The sequence below is a fragment of the Schistocerca nitens genome, chromosome 4 (genome assembly GCF_023898315.1).
Source record: "Schistocerca nitens isolate TAMUIC-IGC-003100 chromosome 4, iqSchNite1.1, whole genome shotgun sequence".
Lineage (NCBI taxonomy): Eukaryota > Metazoa > Arthropoda > Insecta > Orthoptera > Acrididae > Schistocerca > Schistocerca nitens.
This window is the reverse complement of record NC_064617.1, coordinates 984,927,697-984,947,312: the sequence shown is the minus strand read 5'-3', so window position 1 is coordinate 984,947,312 and position 19,616 is coordinate 984,927,697. Positions and strand designations below refer to the sequence as shown.

The following is a 19,616-nucleotide window of genomic DNA, read 5'->3' as shown; positions in this document are numbered from 1 at the left end:
CAACGGCTGAGAAGTGCATCTTGGTGCTTTGCCACATTACACCTCTGGCCATGAGCTTTTATTATGCGCAGTATGAATCGAATCTGAATTTCACAATTGGCGGCCTCCCCTTGTTAGTTATCCTGGTGCAAGACGCCATTGCTGTCTGGGGAGACATCGAGCGTTAATGGACACAAGTGGTCCACAGTAAACCTCACGTACTCCACACCTGTCACAACGCGTTGCGTTCGATTACTATCACAGGTACCATGGAACCCAGATTAATGTCAGCCATGGCATTATAGCACTCCTACCGGCCTTTGTCTGCGCTGCTCTGCATGTTTCGAGCAGCTGTTCGCCTAGATGATGGCGTATCCGGACATGACAATCGACAAGGTGCAGCAAGAAACGTGATTCATCGGATTAGGGGACATATTTCTATCGATGCACGTTCCAGTTTCGAAGATTCTGTGCCTAGTGCAGTTGTAATAGATGACGTCGCTGGATCAACGTGGGAATACGAAGGGATCACCTGCTGTGGAGCCTCATTTTCAGCAGCGTGCACTGGACCTTGTGCTTCAGAACACTTGTGCCTCTACCAGTACTGTGCTCGGTCGTCAGATCTTCCACAGAACATCGCCTACCGTGCTTCCTACAATGATTCCCCATTCGTCTCTGCTTCGCTTATACCGAGTGGTCCAGCTGTCCGTATCGGTAGGTTTTATAGAATTGGCAGTGCCTTCAAAACCACCCGTGAGATTCTCATATCGTTTCGCTCGCTACGTGCAAACTATTATTCCTATAGAAGAAAATGAACAGACCTTTTTGTAGGAAATTTGATATAATGAAATTTTGCAGTGTCACTCGTATTCGCTGAAGGCAACGGTTTTCGACTTGCCAAGAAAAACGTGTTTGAAGATTATTTTTATACGTTTTTTTGGAATAATTCGAAAACTACGTCGTGTACGGAAAATGTATCACAGTACAAAATTTAATTTCATTAAATTTCCTAAAAAAATTGATTTTCATTTTCTCTTTAGGACTAATAATTTGCATGTAGCGAGCGAGAGAATACGAAAATCTTTCATGTGGTATTTGAATGTGTTGTGTGTTGCATAAAAGCCACAGGTAGCGGCAGCTGTACACTTTCTTTACTTCATCATGTGACTGCAACGCCAACAGATGGCATTTTAAGTCACAGTGGGCAGTTGTCAATCTTTTGGCTCATCGGTGTATATGTATTGTTTAATCTTTACTTTGTGGAAGATGTTATGTAACCACATGAGTATGTAGCACTTTCATTTCAGAACAAATATGTATGTATTACTCTTTACTTTTTTTCCCCTCAATATACTGAAACAGTTACACTTGTTGTCTGTAGCAGGGTGTGTTATTACTACCTGTTGTGAGTTATTATCGGGAGTTGAGACACCACAAAAGAGTTTAAAGCTTTACCACACTCTTCTTGTGATCAGCTACAATAGAAGGCAGATCCCCACTTGAATTTTTCTGCCCTCTCACTGTAATATAGAATGCTCACTGTTAAAAAGTTGCATCTGGTGGTTTGTATGCCACATGCATCACAAGGTGAGGGGGGGGGGGGGAAGGGGAAGAGGGCCTCTCGCCGGAGTCTGAAGCAGTGTCATGCCAGTGCCCTATCCGAAAAACTGGCAGAGAAAGTAAAAAAAAAAAAAGAGCACTCCGTCTTCAGGCCACGAGTGGCCTACCGGGACCATCCGACCGCCGTGTCATCCTCAATGGAGGATGGGGATAGGAGGACCGTGGGGTCAGCACACCGCTCTCCCGGTCGTTATCATGGTATTCTTGACCGAAGCCGCTACTGTGCGGTCGAGTAGCTCCTCAATTGGCATCACGAGGCTGAGTGCTCCCCGAAAAATGGCAACAGCGCATGGCGGCCTGGATGGTCACCCATCCAAGTGCCGACCACGCCCGACAGCGCTTAACTTCGGTGATCTCACGGGAACCGGTGTACCCACTGCGGCAAGGCCGTAGCCTGGCAGAGAAAGTGCACATTTAAAATGTTTTGGTTACATTTCTTGGTATTCTTGTTGGCGTGCTTCCTTTTCTTGGACTTCGCTGCGTCACGAGTGAACTCGACGAATGTTGCGCCAACTGCAGCCTTCTTACGTGTGTCACAGACAGGTACGTATAAACATTAGCTCTCACCGGCGGCTCGACTCCGAAATAATTACCGTTTCATAACCTCGCCGTAGACAAGCAATTAGGCTGCGTTTCTGTAAACCTTTCGAGCGACGAAGTCCTGAGTCAGTACTCTGTTGCACGGTTTCCCCGAGGACAGGAAATCTGCAATCATTGTCACGTCGCCGTGCCCCTAACGACGGGAAGCCGCCTCAGATTACGTGGAGGCGTGTCGTGAGACCCACTCACCTGTATGCTGGGCCCGGGCAGCATCCTGTTGACGGTGAGGATTCCGCGCTCGACGCCGTCGGCCAGCACGCACTGGCAGTGCGACCACACCGTGTTGGTCGCGTTGGGCGTGCACACCTGGCAGGCGCTGCAACACAGACACAAGGGGACGAGCAGGTGAGCCGAGTCCCAGGCAGGGTCCAGGTGAAAAATACACTACTGGCCACTCAAACTGCTACACCAAGAAGAAATGCAGGTGATAAACGGGTATTCATTGGACAAACATATTATACTAGAACTGACATGTGATTACACTTTCACGCAATTTGGGTGTATAGATCCTGACAAATCAGTACCCAGAACAACCACCTCTGGCCGTAATAACGGCCTTGATACGCCTGGCCATTGAGTCAAACAGAGCTTGGATGCCGTCTACACGTACATCTGCCCATGCAGCTTCAATACGATACCACAGTTCATCAAGGGTGGAAACTGGCTATTGTCACGAGCCAGTTGCTCGGCCACCATTGACCAGACGTTTTCAGTTGGTGAGACATCTGGAGAATGTGCTGGCCAGGGCAGCAGTCGAACATTTTCTGTATCCAGAAAGGCCCGTACAGGACCTGCAATATGCAGTCGTGCATTATCCTGCTGAAATGTAGGGTTTCCCAGGGATCGAATGAATGGTAGAGCCAGGGGACGTGTCACATCTGAAATGTAACGCCCACTGTTCAAAGTACCGTCAATGCGAACAAGAGGTGACCGAGACGTGCAACCAATGGCACCCCATACCATCACGCCGGGTGATACGCCAGTATGGCGATGACCAATACACGCTTCCAATGTGCGTTCGCCGCGATGTCGCCAAACACGGATGCGGATATCATAGTGCTGTAAACAGAACCTGGATTCATCCGAAAAAATGACGTTTTGCCATTCGTGCACCCTGGTTCGTCGTTGACTACACCATCGCAGGCGCTGCTGTCTGTGATGCAGCGTCAACGGTAACTGCAGCCATGGTCTCCGAGCTGATAGTCCACGGTGCTGCAAACGTCGTCGAACTGTTCGTGTAGATGGTTGTGTCTTGCAAACGTCCCTATCTGTTGACTCGGGGATCGAGACGTGGCTGCACGATCCGTTACAGCCGTGCGGATAAGATGCCTGTCATCTCGACTGCTAGTGATACGAGGCCGTTGGGATCCAGCACGGCGTTCCGTATTACCCTCCTGAACCCACCAATTCCATATTCTACTAACAGTCACTGGATCTCGACAAACGCGAGCAGCAATGTCGCGACACGATAAACCGCAATCGCGACAGGCTACAATCCGACGTTTATCAAAGTCGGAAACGTGATTGTACGCATTTCTCCTCCTGAGAAGGGGCATCACAACAACGTTTCACCAGGGAACGCCGGTCAACTGCTGTTTGTGTATGAGAAATCGGTTGGAAACTTTCCTCATGTCAGCACGTTGTAGGTGTCGCCACCGGCGCCAACCTTGTGTGAATGCTCTGAAAAGCTAATCATTTGCATATCACAGCATCTTCATCCTTTCGGTTTAATTTCGCGTTTGTATGACGTCATGTTCGTGGTGTAACAATTATAATGGCCAGTAGTGTAAAAAAATACTGTTAGACGTTACACAATGACACACTTTGATGATGATGTTTGGTTTGTGGGGCTCTCAACTGCGCGGTCATCAGCGCCCGTACGAAGTCTCAAATTTTCTCACAGTCCAATCTAGCCATAGTCACAAATGATATGATGAAATGATGATGACAACACAAACATCCAGTCCCCGGGCAGAGAAAATCCCCAAGGCAGTCGGGAATCGAACCCGGTACCCCGTGATCCACAGGCAGCAACGCCAGCCACTAGACCACGACCTGCGGACGACATACCTTGACAGACTGGGGAGTAATTCGAGCTGTGTTAGTATAGTGGGAAGTAGGTGCCTAGGCCGCTTGCTGTGGGAGGGGGCCGGGGGAGGGCGCGAGCAACAACGTGGTACCTGTGCACTCCTGAAAACTTCTCATGACAGGCTGTTCATGGGAAATTAAGTCTTCCTTTGTCACGGCGGTAGTTGCGGCGTTGTCTTGCATCGAAGGCAGGTGTGAAGATTTACAGAATGTTACCGAAACAAAGTTCCCAGATCATTCCCTGTCCCTTGCTGAAAGGAACCGTTGTAGCACGTTGGCGCGCGAATTACGCCACCTGTTCCCAGCACAGTACCCTCGTATATCTGCCCAACATACGTCCCCATTTCCCACGAGGACATCCCCTGATCCTGCTGCTTAAGAGTTTACATGTGTATGCCTACTGAAAGGATGAATCAAAATTTATGCCACAGCTGGGATTCGAACCCAGGTCTGATGCTCACTAGGCTAGGACACTAACCACTACACCACCCTGAGCCAGCCGATGTGGCCGAGCGGTTCTAGGCGCTACAGTCTGGAACCGCGCGACCGCTACGGTCGCAGGTTCGAATCCTGCCTCGGGCATGGATGTGTGTGATGTCCTTAGGTTAATTAGGTTTAATTAGTTCTAAGTTCTAGGGGAGTGATGACCTCAGATGTTAAGTCCCATAGTGCTCAGAGCCATACACCACCCTGGCACACTGGCTCTGCACAACGGCAGGAACCACCCTAGCGCGCGACCCTCTTCAGTACAAATTCCCATCCACGCCTCAGCCTACTTGGTATCCCCCCTAAACTCTAACAGCATTGCAGGGTCTCTCCAACTGTACTTGAATGGTACCCCAGCGTCGATCGAGACGGGAGATTCTGCCCGAAACTCAGGCACAGGTGGTTTAATCAAGTGAAACTATATGGTCTCAGAGACCTTTCGAAGTCTCAGACGTCTGTGAGGCATATGGATGAGCGATGAATGAAAATATACACAAAAGCCGGCGTAGTGGTTAACCCATCTGCTTAGTGAGCAGGGAAACCGGGTTTGAATCCTAGCCTTGGTATAAAGTTTTGTTCATCGCTTCAGTCTGCAGATACACATCACAGACGTTTGAGACTTGTCACTGGAAGCGTATAGGTTCACTTCATTGATATCTGTAGTTCAGTAGTTGACTGTGGGCAAACAGACGAACAATCTGTAGGTCTACTGAAACAAAATTCAGATTTGTAATCGCAGAGTGATTCTAGTAGACTCTGAACAACGCGTTCTTGCTATACCAAAAGCGTGTTTATCTGCACTTCACCTACGGTGTAAATGCATCTACTGAAAACAGAAAACAACATTTCGTGGGCCAGAAGAGAAGGGGACAACGAGTGAAAAATCTAGGTGGAGGAGATCTCCACTTCAAGAAATTGAGTGTTCTTAACCTCCATCGGGTACCAGATGGCACAAAATGCTGTCCTCTTGGTTCAGTCCTAGGCTCTTAAGAGCCGATTGTACGGGGCAGTTTGTGGTTGTTTGGAGGGTTTCGCACATTCATCTCGTCGAATGCTAGCCAAACAACCCATCAATGTAGCGGTAAAACCGCATGTTATTAAACTTTAATTATGACAGTCAAAACAAGAAGACATTAAAATAAAGCAATAAATTCACCAAAATGATCAGACGTGAAGTTTTGTACGCAAATACTGCTGCATAAGTTCAATAGGCGTTTTTAAAGATTTTTTTTGTTTCAGGCGTTTCTAAAGTTTATTTTCTTTTTCTCCACTTTGTGGAGTATTAATCAGTATAATTTTTGCTGGTTATTTTTGTTAGTGATCAACAGGAATTGCTCAGGTTTTCTGTTATCAGAAATGGCCATTTTAGATCCTTCTCGCCGGCCGCGGTGGCCGAGCGGTTTTAGGCACTTCACTCCAGAACCGCGAGACCACTACAGTCGCAGGTTGGAATCCTGCCTCGTGCATGGATGTATGTGATGTCCTTAGGTTAGTTAGGTTTAAGTAGTTCTAAGTTCTAGGGGACTGATGACCTCAGAGCCATTTGAACCATTTAGAACCTTGCCCCGTCTTGCACAAATTCATGTGGAATACTTGGAATGTTCAATAAAGAGGGGCACTAACTTTCTGCGTATGGAAGCTGTCTATGTCCATCTGAGAAAGCTACTCGTCAGCCGCTGCAGATGCCCGCGCTATCGTTCTTACCGCTTACGCTGTCCAGTTCCAACACCGAATGGAAGTGACTTCATTTGTGGCGACTCTAAAGTTGCTGCATGTGTTGCGTTTCGTGATTAGCGTTATGAAATAAAATTTTGTGTTTACCTATGGTCTGTGACGAATTGAAGACAGTTTTTGGTGAGTTTGCTATGCTCCATCGAGCCTGTTTACGTTGATAGAAGCAGTTTCAAATTGGCGAGGCAAGTTGTGAGTTGTCTGTCACGGTCCTGGCATTGACAACAGTTGCCACTATTTCGCAGTGACCCACGTCTCATATCCATCAGCTTGCGTGCATTCTGGAGATAACTGGAAGCATTCACACTCTTTTAAAGGAACATTTGCACATGTCTAGAGTGCGCGAAAGCTACACTCCTGGAAATGGAAAAAAGAACACATTGACACCGGTGTGTCAGACCCACCATACTTGCTCCGGACACTGCGAGAGGGCTGTACAAGCAATGATCACACGCACGGCACAGCGGACACACCAGGAACCGCGGTGTTGGCCGTCGAATGGCGCTAGCTGCGCAGCATTTGTGCACCGCCGCCGTCAGTGTCAGCCAGTTTGCCGTGGCATACGGAGCTCCATCGCAGTCTTTAACACTGGTAGCATGCCGCGACAGCGTGTACGTGAACCGTATGTGCAGTTGACGGACTTTGAGCGAGGGCGTATAGTGGGCATGCGGGAGGCCGGGTGGACGTACCGCCGAATTGCTCAACACGTGGGGCGTGAGGTCTCCACAGTACATCGATGTTGTCGCCAGTGGTCGGCGGAAGGTGCACGTGCCCGTCGACCTGGGACCGGACCGCAGCGACGCACGGATGCACGCCAAGACCGTAGGATCCTACGCAGTGCCGTAGGGGACCGCACCGCCACTTCCCAGCAAATTAGGGACACTGTTGCTCCTGGGGTATCGGCGAGGACCATTCGCAACCGTCTCCATGAAGCTGGGCTACGGTCCCGCACACCGTTAGGCCGTCTTCCGCTCACGCCCCAACATCGTGCAGCCCGCCTCCAGTGGTGTCGCGACAGGCGTGAATGGAGGGACGAATGGAGACGTGTCGTCTTCAGCGATGAGAGTCGCTTCTGCCTTGGTGCCAATGATGGTCGTATGCGTGTTTGGCGCCGTGCAGGTGAGCGCCACAATCAGGACTGCATACGACCGAGGCACACAGGGCCAACACCCGGCATCATGGTGTGGGGAGCGATCTACTACACTGGCCGTACAGCACTGGTGATCGTCGAGGGGACACTGAATAGTGCACGGTACATCCAAACCGTCATCGAACCCATCGTTCTACCATTCCTAGACCGGCAAGGGAACTTGCTGTTCCAACAGGACAATGCACGTCCGCATGTATCCTGTGCCACCCAACGTGCTCTAGAAGGTGTAAGTCAACTACCCTGGCCTCAAGATCTCCGGATCTGTCCCCCATTGAGCATGTTTGGGACTGGATGAAGCGTCGTCTCACGCGGTCTGCACGTCCAGCACGAACGCTGGTCCAACTGAGGCGCCAGGTGGAAATGGCATGGCAAGCCTTTCCACAGGACTACATGCAGCATCTCTACGATCGTCTCCATGGGAGAATAGCAGCCTGCATTGCTGCGAAAGGTGGATATACACTGTACTAGTGCCGACATTGTGCATGCTCTGTTGCCTGTGTCTATGTGCCTGTGGTTCTGTCAGTGTGATCATGTGATGTATCTGACCCCAGGAATGTGTCAATAAAGTTTCCCCTTCCTGGGACAATGAATTCACGGTGTTCTTATTTCAATTTCTAGGAGTGTAGATACCGCTATTGATTAGTGTGGATCAAAGAAGAGATGTGTTGAGGCACGCTGCTACTGTAAACAGTGTGCGAATAAGGTCATCGTCTTGTTACTGCAGTATAAGTCAAATGGACATGGGATGGACATGTAGTCAGGCAAATAGACGCTAGGTAGGGGCATGAGATGGACATTTAGTCGGCCAAATATATGGTAGATGGGCCAAAGGAATCCTTTATTGAATTCCGAGAGATGAGAAAATAGTGTATGACCTAATAAAAGGTTGGCTGGTGTCGCCAAAATAAACATGTAGGAACGACATGGATGCGCTTAGAGCTGAACACCGTAATGTTAGGAGAAGTTTACAGCAGGCATCCATCCAGCAACGAATGTCGGATGGCTGATCTAATAACTAACATTTACGTGTAACAACTGGCAATAGTGTTGGGTATCAGGAAATTTTACCCTAACAAGAGTCCAACTAGCAGTTTGTAACACTAAAATGTGCCGTGTTTACAAGAAGTTTCCCGATTTAAGTCGCACAGCTTTTATGCAGCAGGTGATGAGGATTTCTGATTCAGTTGCTGGCAGACATTTTGCGAAACCGATATTTCACGCCTGACTGTCGAGTATTGTAATGAGGAAGTAAGCCGTACATCACAATTCTCGGGAAAAGTGTATGGGAGAATTGCTTACTTGTGAATGACGTCTCAAACAAAACGGTCACGAGACGTGGTGGTGGAATGTCTTTAACTGTTTCTTACGCTCATGACGGCTGTGATAGGCAGGGAAGTCCAGTTATATCGAAACCGTCCTGTACTACACGGAAATGTTTGCTTATTCAGCTCGAGACTGACAGGTGAAGAAGCAACTCCGCTTCGAACGGAAGGGAACACGTCGCTCTACTCGCAAAAAGCTTCTCTCTCAAGTTCCACCGGCCATTCTTCAAGCGGAATTCCGAGGCCATTTGACTGCCTACCACGTACTTCTCCCGCAGGGGCTGTGACGACTGGACGAAAGAAACGGAGGCCTTAGAGGTGAAATACAATCGTTTTTGTCGCAGTCCGTCAGTCTGCAGGGTAAGGCTAGGAGTGAGCTGTACCGGTAGCGCACGGGGCTACCGCAACCGGACAACAGCTGTCGTCTAATTATCGCGTACATATTTGGACTTTTCGCCGCTGACGGCGCTCGTTCGTCGCAACTTGCGCCGCTGCACGCTTCGAACCAATCCTGTGAGATGCTGTGAAATGTATCCTTCTCTCTATCCTATCAAATGCATATTACATTCCAGTACATAGAAAAAACTCGAAGGGGTCGACGTACAAATGTAATCAATTTCTCTACAATGAATACAAAAATGAATTTTTACCTACTTCAGTTTTGCTCGCTGATTTATCAGGTGGCGTTGCCAGTTACCAGTTAACAATGGATTTCCAAATAAAGGTTCCCAGTTATTTGTTAACAGCATTGTGTTCAGTACTTATTATGTTACTCAACACAAATGAGCAGTATTCCTGTGGTAGGTGGCATATTTTGTTTACATCAAAATACATTCGTTGTGAAACGTGTTAATTAAGTGAATGAAGCCTATTTCGCATACGTTTTGGTAGTTTTCCATTTCTTTGCTTATTTTTGGTAATTGTTTTATTCAGCCCAATCAGATTAGAGCCCTTAGGAACATTTTCCGTCAGAACAGAAAATATACATACTAAATCCATGTAGAAAATTTGGTCCCTCAAGTTTTTCCTGTTTTTGCATCACTGTCGCCTAGTGAAATATACATAAACATTTGAGTAACTATTATGACGAAGTTGATAATTAAAAATGAATGATATTGGGGATGATAGTAATAATAATAATAATGAAGCAACTTTAGGTTGTAACAGCAAGGAAATATCTTGATGATTGATTGTTTAATCCCATATAACCTGGGACCTTTGAGAGCTTTAATGGTTCTCTTGGCACGCCCGGCAAACAGATTATCAGCTTCAGATAGAAGGATGAAAGTCACATAATCGAATTTCAGAAGAGAAGACATTTCTCATGTCGAACGTCAGAGCAGCGCCTAGAAAAGTATTGATAAATCAGGCGGAAATAAAACAGACAGAGGACTTTGAATACCCATCGTAGTTCATTCAGCTTAGAACAAGCAAATAAAAAAAACAGAGTCTTTAGTCGAGGAGTTGTGAAATGAAGTAATTAATATAAAAAATCAGGCAGAACAATTAGGAAACAAAGAAAAAAGTTTCTGCGGATGATTTTCGGCTCGGTGGACTGAAGGGAAAAGAAAAGACTACAGAAGAAACAAAATCAGTCTTACGTGAAGTCACGATCTCACATGACAGCAAAAGAAGAAGAAAAGGACAGGCGAGAAGGGAATCACTAAATGGTCGAAAGCTCACAGAAGGCGAATACGAGAATGTTGGGCGAAGCTTGGAGCTCAAGGAGGAAAAAGATTTTGAATACTTGGTAACCCAGATCGCCTGATTTGAGGTGGTAATAACAGCTCTAAACATATACATAAACAATAACAACAATACTTAATAACAATATCAGTTACAAGAAACATATTAATAATATAAATAACTTCAGTTTAAAGGCAGCATTACCCGCGCCACTATTTCCTTACTGTGCATAAATTCAGACGGATCATTTCAAGTAAGGGTTGGAAGGAGCTGGTGTAGCAGTTAACACATTGCCCTGCATTACAGGGGAGATGGGTGTAAATATCCATTTGGTCGTACTAATTATTTCCCAAAACCCAATCCAGGTGAGTGGTCTGCGCTCCCTAAGTCCATTCGTGTACAGCCGAATGAGTTTCCCGACCTTTTGTCCAATCAAGTCCAGCTGAGTCAGTGAAATACCCTCTGTGATCTATAATCCGAAGTTGTTTCAACCATTAAATTGATCAAAGCAGATTGAGAACGACAAAACAGTTTCTATTGTCTTTCAGAGATTGGAATTTTGGAACAGTGTTGTAGGTCTCACGAACTGTGTACCACTGGGTACGCACGTGACTGGCTAATGAAAACGGAAAGAAAATGTGTTAAATTTTCATTATTTTCTTGGCATTTTCCAGATTTAGAAACGTCTGGAAATGGGTACACTTATTTTCCTGTCATTGCCAATGGAGGTACTTGAATAACGCATCAAGCGAACTGATACTCATGCGTTGCCTGCAGCCATTGAAAGGGAGCGAGATTCTCGCACTTGTTCTAGTTTTATTGAGTTGCACGATAGTAGTGAAACTGTATTTGGCTGCAACTCTAATCCGTGGTAGGATATCTACAAATTTACGATTTTGATTACCTAATTTCAGAGGAACAGTGTTTGTAAGTACGTTTTATAACCAAGATGCGCAGTCGGGAACGTGTTTCAGTTACGCCTACTTGTTATTCAGGCGGTTAATTGCCCCTGCCCTGTAACCAGAACAGAGCGGCCGTGTAAGGCTGGGCTGTATACAGCGGCTACAGCAAGCGACGCCTTTTTATTCAGGTTCACCAACAGTGGAGGCTAACGAAGGTGATGGCTTTTTACAAGCTGAGTTTCTACACTCTGAACCACGTGAGTTCTATTCAGTTACATGTATGTGAAAAACGTTCAAGTATTTTTTAGACAACGGATATACACTCATGCTCATAAATTAAGGATAATGCTGATACACGGTGAAACAACGCTCTGGTGGACGGTTTGCAGGTTTAAATCAGCTCGGGGTATGACCATGCGGTGCATTTGACCTGCGGTCGTCGCACGGTGGCGTTGGCAGCAATCCACATACGCAGAGGTGTGTTGGTGCATGTCAGAGTACGGTGCAGCGAGTAGGTGTGCAGACGTTTTCAGACGTGCTAATGGTGAGTGTGTTTTGAAAAATGGCTCAAAGAACACATATTGATGACGTTATGAGGGGTAGAATACTAGGGCGACTGGAGGCTGGTCAAACTCAGTAGGCTGTAGCACGGGCTTTCCGTGTGCCACAAAGTGTGATCTCACGATTATGGCAATGATTCCAGCAGACAGGAAACGTGTCCAGGCGCTACAGTATGGGACGTCCACAGTGTACAACACCACAAGAAGACCGATATCTCACCATCAGTGCCCGCAGACGGTCACGGAGTACTGCAGGTAGCCTTGCTCGGGACCTTACCGCAGTCACTGGAACAGTTGTCTCCAGACATACACTCTACAGACGACTGAACAGACATGGTTTATTCGCCCGGTGACCTGCAAGGTGTATTCCACTGACCCCTGTTCACAGGAGAGCCCGTAAAGCCTGGTGTCAAGAACACAGTACATGGAAATTGGAACAGTGGTCCCAGGCTATGTTCATGGACGAGTCCAGGTATAGTCTGAACAGTGATTCTCTCCGGGTTTTCATCTGGCGTGAACCAGGAACCAGATACCAACCCCTTAATTTCCTTGAAAGGGACCTGTACGGAGGTCGTGGTTTAATGGTGTGGGGTCCGATTATGATTGGTGTATGTACACCCTTGCATGTCTTTGACAGAGGAACTGTAAGAGGTCAGATGTATCGTGACGTCATTTTCCACCAGTATGTCTGCCTTTCCAGGGGTGCAGTGGGTCCCACTTTCCTCCTGATGGATGATAACTCACGGCCCCACCGAGCTGCCATCGTGGAGGAGTACCGTGAAACAGTAGATATTAGGCGAATGGAGTGGCCTGCCTGTTCTCCAGACCTACACCCCATCGAGCACGTCTGGGATGCTCTCGGTCGACGTATCGCTGCACGTCTTCAAACCCCTACGACACTTCAGGTGCTGCGCCAGGCACTGGTGCAAGTATGGGAGGCTATACCCCAGCAGCTGCTCGACCACCTGATCCAGAGTATGCCAACCCGTTGTGCGGCCTGTGACCGTGTGCATGGTGATCATATCCCATATTGACGTCGGAGTACATGCGTGGTGTTTTGTAGCACATGTGCTTAGGGACGGTTTTCTCAATTTATCAGCAATATCGTGGACTTACAGATCTGTGTCGTGTGTGTTCCCTATGTGCCTATGCTATTAGCGGCAGTTTCGTGCAGTGCCACGTTGTGTGGCACCACATTCTGCAATGATCCTTAATTTATGAGCATGAGTGTAGAAATATGAAGAATAGGATCAACTCTGGATGGATTCTTAAGCTCCTCGGGCACTTTTGGTCACGCTTTTGCTCTCCTACTAAAGGAACTGCAGGCTTCGCTGAGAGGATCGACGCTGAATTTCACGAAACCCTTGACTTGTCGTACCTTATACACGCAATGGCCTAATTGTCGTAATTAGGAGGGGAGCAATGTTTAACAGGGCGGATCTATAAGCAGGAGTAACCGGAATCAGCACAGTCATTGGAGATCCTAATTTAACACTGTCGTAATGGATGAGTGGCATCAGGTCCGCTACCAGTGACTTTGTTACCATCTTTCGCCTACTTAGTCGGCCGGTACGTAACCACCGAAGCACGCCTTGGAGTAAATAGATCGTTAGGTTCGCTTTCCCTCGTGACAAAGTAACTAATGTGCTGGTATTGAAAAGCGTATGAATGCCTGCGGATATCTTCCGTCGACCAACAACACTAACAAGAACAATGTACCAAAGCTGGTGTTGGCATTCAGTAATGTCTCTTATCCATCAAAGCTAGTAGTATGTTCCCAATCACCTCAAAATCGACGGGATTTTTAATAGAATGAAACGAGCGAACAGCTCCTATCGTATCTCAAAGTGTAGCTCTGTAACGAACGTGACTACCGTTGTATAAACAGAGAAGTCGGTAATAAAAGTCCAAACATGACCAAATGGTATATGTTTAGGCTGTCTGTCTTGCAAGGGGAGACGCGGCATAGCTATGAATGTGGAGATGAGTGGCTTTCAGAGACTACTGCCGTTCATAGTTTCGGCAGTTGGTTAATTCCGTCGTACTGCATCAGAGCTTTCTCTCTCTCTGTCCTCGTTCAGACAGCGTCACTAGACGTTTCACCACTGCCGTGTTGTGGTGAGTCGTCAGCCAGGCATTCTTGACGGAAAAGTTGTCGTGCTTTCCCCAAAAGAGTTCCTACCACTCAGTGAAGAACGAGTCAGTTTGTAGCGTCTCTCCGCAGCGCACCTATGTTTGTTAAAGCACACGGCCATTATTCTTGATCACGCAATAAACAGAACAATGTCGTAACACATTCTGTGCTGAACCCTCTTTCCCACAGTCCCAGGCGATACTCACACGCCGGCCGAAGTGGCCGTGCGGTTAAAGGCGCTGCAGTCTGGAACCGCAAGACCGCTACGGTCGCAGGTTCGAATCCTGCCTCGGGCATGGATGTTTGTGATGTCCTTAGGTTAGTTAGGTTTAACTAGTTCTAAGTTCTAGGGGACTAATGACCTCAGCAGTTGAGTCCCATAGTGCTCAGAGCCATTTGAACCATTTTTGATACTCACACATGTAGTTGTGCTGTTAATACACACCTTGAACGCATCCTTCTCAGGCGAGGAACTCTGAGTCCGTGGAAGGCTCGGAAGGAGTTCAATGCGGATGACACATGGTATGGCACTGGGCTGGCATTAACTAGGAACGGAATCCAAATCCCCAACTGATCAACCAGATTAAAGTGTCTCGTGGTATCTGCACCCACTCAGGGCACCAGATGAAGCGGATGGTGGAGGATTGGGGGGGATTTCCACGTTCGGCAAGTAGTTCTAATATACCCAAGTGAGAAAGGGGGAGCGAGGAGGGGATGAGGTGGGCAGTAATCAGTGGAAACGAAAAGTAGACCACTAAAAATAATCGGTCAGAGTCTGCTTATTCTTCTCCATAGAGAAGGGACAATGACCATTTGGGAATACTGAAGGAAATAATTTTTAAAAATATGAAGTAATGTGTGTTAGTGCTTAGCTCTGCCAGTGGATTACGACACCCTACAAATGATTGTTTGTACTAGGTAATAAGTTAACAAATAGTTCAAATGGCTTTGAGCACTATGGGACTTAACTTCTGAGGTCATCAATCCCCTAGAACTTAGAACTACTTAAACCTAACTAACCTAAAGACATCACACACATCCACGTCCGAGGCAGGATTCGAACCTGCGACCGTAGCGGTCACGCGGTTCCAGACTGAAGCGCCTAGAATCGCTCGGCCACACCGGCCGGCAGTAAGTTAACATGCCGATAGTTTTTTGTGTTAGTAGTAGTAGGCAAACCCGCCCAACATTTAGACATGCCTTGTAAGGGACGATGGAAGGAAACGCTAACGCTGAAGACCGAGTTCTGAGCCGCAGAAGGGTTGGCTGTGACGTCAGCGTCGCAGCTTGCTACTGTGCACACATCGCGTGACCCCTGTCATATAGTCTACTAACCGTTCTTCAATCACAACTCGACCAGATGCAAGTGGAATGTATGTTGCGCATAGCACTGTTGTGGAAAGTAATAGGGGAACAGCTGCAGTGCATTACTCCGTATGCATTTTTCTCCTATGAACTCTGTTTCAGCAGTGACAGAATGCTCAGTAGTTTGCGAGGGCACAAAGTGACTCCTGGATAGTCATTATCAAAGGATGGTGAGGGAAGCAATGGTCCAGAGCCTGTAGGCTGCTCAAGGAGTCAGTACAGATGACGAAGGACTCACCTGCGCAGGAGCGGACATGTTCGAGAGCGCCAGAGATGGCTACCAACTCTTCATTGGAAACACTGCAGCCATCCGGCAAGGACCGCTGTCCAGTCTGGCCAACGTGCGCGTAAGCGAGCCATTTTGGCAGTCTGGAGAGCATTCAAAAGAATGAGGCCGACATGTTAAAGGCCCTACCAGCTGAATCCTTTCAGCGCTGCTACCACTACTGAGGACAACGACTGCGGCAGTGTATAGTTGCCGAATGGAAATACTTTGAAGGCAACAGTATTATTGTGTGAAACAAATAAAAACCTTGGTAGAAAGAATATTAGATTCATTACTTTTCCGACACACCTCGTATAATTTCGAAAATGCGTCTATACCTCTAGGTTCAAGAATGGTTCAAATGGCTCTGAGCACTGTGGGACTCAACTTCTGAGCTCCCCTAGAACTTAGAACTAGTTAAACCTAACTAACCTAAGGACATCACATATATCCATGCCCGAGGCAGGATTCGAACCTGCGACCGTAGCAGTCGCGCGGTTCCGGAATGAGCGCCTAGAACCGCTAGACCACCGCGGCCGGCTATACCTCTAGGTGCTGCTAGACTTAACAGGGCTGCATAAAGCTGTTGAGACGCGTGAACAGACTCGCTGCACCACGAATTGTTCGGTGCCGCGGCTGATCCCACGGGCGTGTGGCACTTAGTCTAGATCTAGGAGGACAGCGGGCTACTCACGCGCCCAGCACGTTGTAGAGCTCCAGCGTGAAGTGGTAGTAGCAGATGCGCGGCGGCTCGTCCTCGCGGCAGGCGCGCGCGCACTCGTCGGGCGCCGACAGCGACGGGTTGCGCCGCAGCTCGCTGAGCGCGCGGCTGCCGAAGTCGATGGTGCGCAGGCCGGCGGCGGCGGCTCCGGGCCCGCGCGCCGGGTGCGTCTGCACGAGCCCGTGGCTGGCCGTGAAGTAGTTGGTGCCCGCCGTCTCGAAGACGGTGTCCGGCAGCCGCCACGAGGGCTCCGCCGTCTGGTCCACCACGACCGCCGCGCGGGGTTCTGCCGAGGCACACACACAGGCATCAGGACAGAGTATTCAGGGGTTAATAGTACAGGCTGACAATTGTTGAAATGTCTCAAATACACTGAGGACTCAAAGAAACCAGTACACGTATCTAATATCGCCCCCGCGAGCACGCAGAAGTACCACAACACGACGTGCTATGCACTCGACTGATGTCTCAAATAGTGCTGGAGCCAACTGATACCATGCATCCTGTAGGGCTGTCCATAAGCCTATTAGAGCACGTTGCAAGGCATCCCAGATAGGCTCAATAAAGTTCGTTTCTGGCGAGTTTGGTGGCCAGCGGAAGTGTTTAAACTCAGAATAATGTTCCTGGAGCCAGTCTGTAGCCATTCTGGACGTGTAGGGCGTCGCATTGCCCTGCTCGAATTACCCAAGTCCCTCTGAATGCACAGTGGACATGAGTGGATGCAGGCGATCAGACAGAATGCTTACGTACGTGTCACGCATCAGAGTCGTATCTAGACTTATCAGAGGTCCCATATCACTCCAACTGCACACGCCCCATACCATTACAGAGCCTCCAACAGTCCCCTCCTGACATGCAGAGTCCATGGTCTCACGAGATTGTCTACATAACCATGTACATCCATCCCCTCGATACAATTGGAAACGAGACTCGACCGATCAGGCAACATGTATCCAGTCATCACCAGTGTGCTTTTGACGGGCAAAAGCGAGGCGTAAAGCTTTGTGTCGTGCATTCATCAAGGGTACACGAGTGGGCCTTCGGCTCCGAAAGCCCATATCGATAATGTTTCGTTGAATGGTCCGCACGCTGACAATTGTTAACGGCCCAGAATTGAAATCTGTAGCAATTTGCGGACGGGTTGCAGTTCTCTCACGTTGAACCATTCTCTTCAGTCGTCGTTGGTCTTCCGAGATTGAGGTCCACTCCATTCGAATTGTAGTTTTCAGCTCGGCCACAGTCTCAAACTGTCGTCGTTGCGATAAGCACGTCGCGCTATCATCTCCCATAGATTCGCAATAGAATTTAAATCCGGACTTGTCGATCGCTAGCTCAGAAATGGACTTCTTTTATCTTGAAACCACGACTTTATTTTGGCAGACCTGCGAATCCCAGCCTTATCCAGTTGGAATAGTAAATTATAATCGACATATTAATCATACATGCGTACCAATTCAATTTCCTACGTTCCTGTACAAGCATCGGACTTCATTTTGGAGTGCAGACATGCGATGATGGGCGCGCATTTAGCACAAAATGCTACCGAGACCATAACGCTGCCACCGCCAAAGTTTCTGTTCATCCGACCGTGTTCTTCAGCACGGAGATCGTATCGGTAATACTGGAAACTATGTGGCGCACCAAAATTCAACTACTTCTCTTCACAGAAAATTATTTTGTTCCATGACATATGTTGTTCCGCTAACTTCAGTTGAACCTCTTGATATGCAGTGTTTAAAGGCGGTGTGAAGAGCCGTTTCTTGAATACCAGTTTCACGTCTTGAGCCAGCATTAGTCTAACGGGTCTGGAAGTGACTGATAACTGCAAATCAGCCACGATTTGAGAGGAACACAAGCTGTTGACCTTTTTTTACGCACAATGAAACGTATATCTGATACTGACAATTTTCGTGTTTGGCCATATTTATCATTTTTCCCATACATTGCATCCAGTCTGACAACATGGTTGATAACAAAAATTGGAACGCACTAATATCTTAGCAATACGGTGATTAGATAGATCTATTTCTTTGTAGACCTTAATACTTGGTTGTTCGTCACCCCATAGAGGCCTTCCACGCGGCTTTATCACAATAACTGTCGTGCGACATTAGCAGACACACCTCCAAACTGTAGGTGTAGCGAACAGGTGACATTCATCACTTTGCGCGTCATCTACCGGACCTGCCTTTATACCAACTTTCCGTCCGATCCTACCACAAATTCCGCCTTTTTTTCAGCTTAAGTCCCTGGCCTAATTCAAATGCTGAGATTAGAGTCTATTTTGTTTTGCTTTGTTGTAAACCGAACGGGTAAAATACGTACAAAATCAATACGTAAAGAAATATGTTGTTACACAAATAACCATGTGCCTTTATACCCATTTCCACCACTGTATCTGGCGGTCAAAACGCATACGCGAGATTTACATATTCTCTCGCTCGTTACCCGCAAACTACTAGTCCTACAGAAAAAAATAAACAGGGTCATTTTTGTAGGAAATTTAAAATACTTAAATTTTTTATGGGATATGTTTCCGCTAGACGCCGTAGTTTTCGAGTTATTCAAGAGAAATGTACAAAAGTGACCTTCAAACGCACCCAACACTTCGCCCCTGCCTGTCGAGATTTCATGGCACTCCTTCCGACCACTGTACAAAAATTTGCGACTGCACGAATTACTTCCCACATTCGACCTTTCCTGATCTTCACTGACCGGCCTTACTACGCCAGTGGCTTAGTAGAGTACTTACAAATAGTAAAATTGACGTTTATGTAAATTTTTCCTAAAAATTTTGTTAATTTCAATAGTATGAAATAAAAAATTGCGTCGTTGTATTCGTCAAGCCTTCTGACTACGAAAATACTGTGCTTGTAAGGGGTAAGTATGGCTGGAATTGTCCACATAAGTACTTTTAGCGTAACGTTAACAAAAGCCGTTCTTCTTCCACAGAAAGGCAAGGATCTGCTGCACCAATTTAACTAAGTTTCGTGAAATACAGTACTGT

General features: G+C 47.4%; 1 protein-coding gene and 1 pseudogene across 1 annotated transcript in view; both read right to left on the bottom strand.

The window, feature by feature from the left end:
* Positions 1-19,616, bottom strand: part of LOC126253693 (uncharacterized) — a 212,076-nt gene that overhangs the window by 54,210 nt on the left and 138,250 nt on the right. The window contains exons 2-3 of the mRNA XM_049955219.1: positions 16,583-16,895; positions 2,389-2,515 (exon numbers count right to left, since the gene is read on the bottom strand). Coding sequence (XP_049811176.1) covers positions 2,389-2,515; positions 16,583-16,895 — 440 coding nt within the window. The remainder of the gene's footprint in view (positions 1-2,388; positions 2,516-16,582; positions 16,896-19,616) is intronic.
* LOC126254266 (5S ribosomal RNA) lies at positions 1,877-1,994 on the bottom strand (annotated as a pseudogene).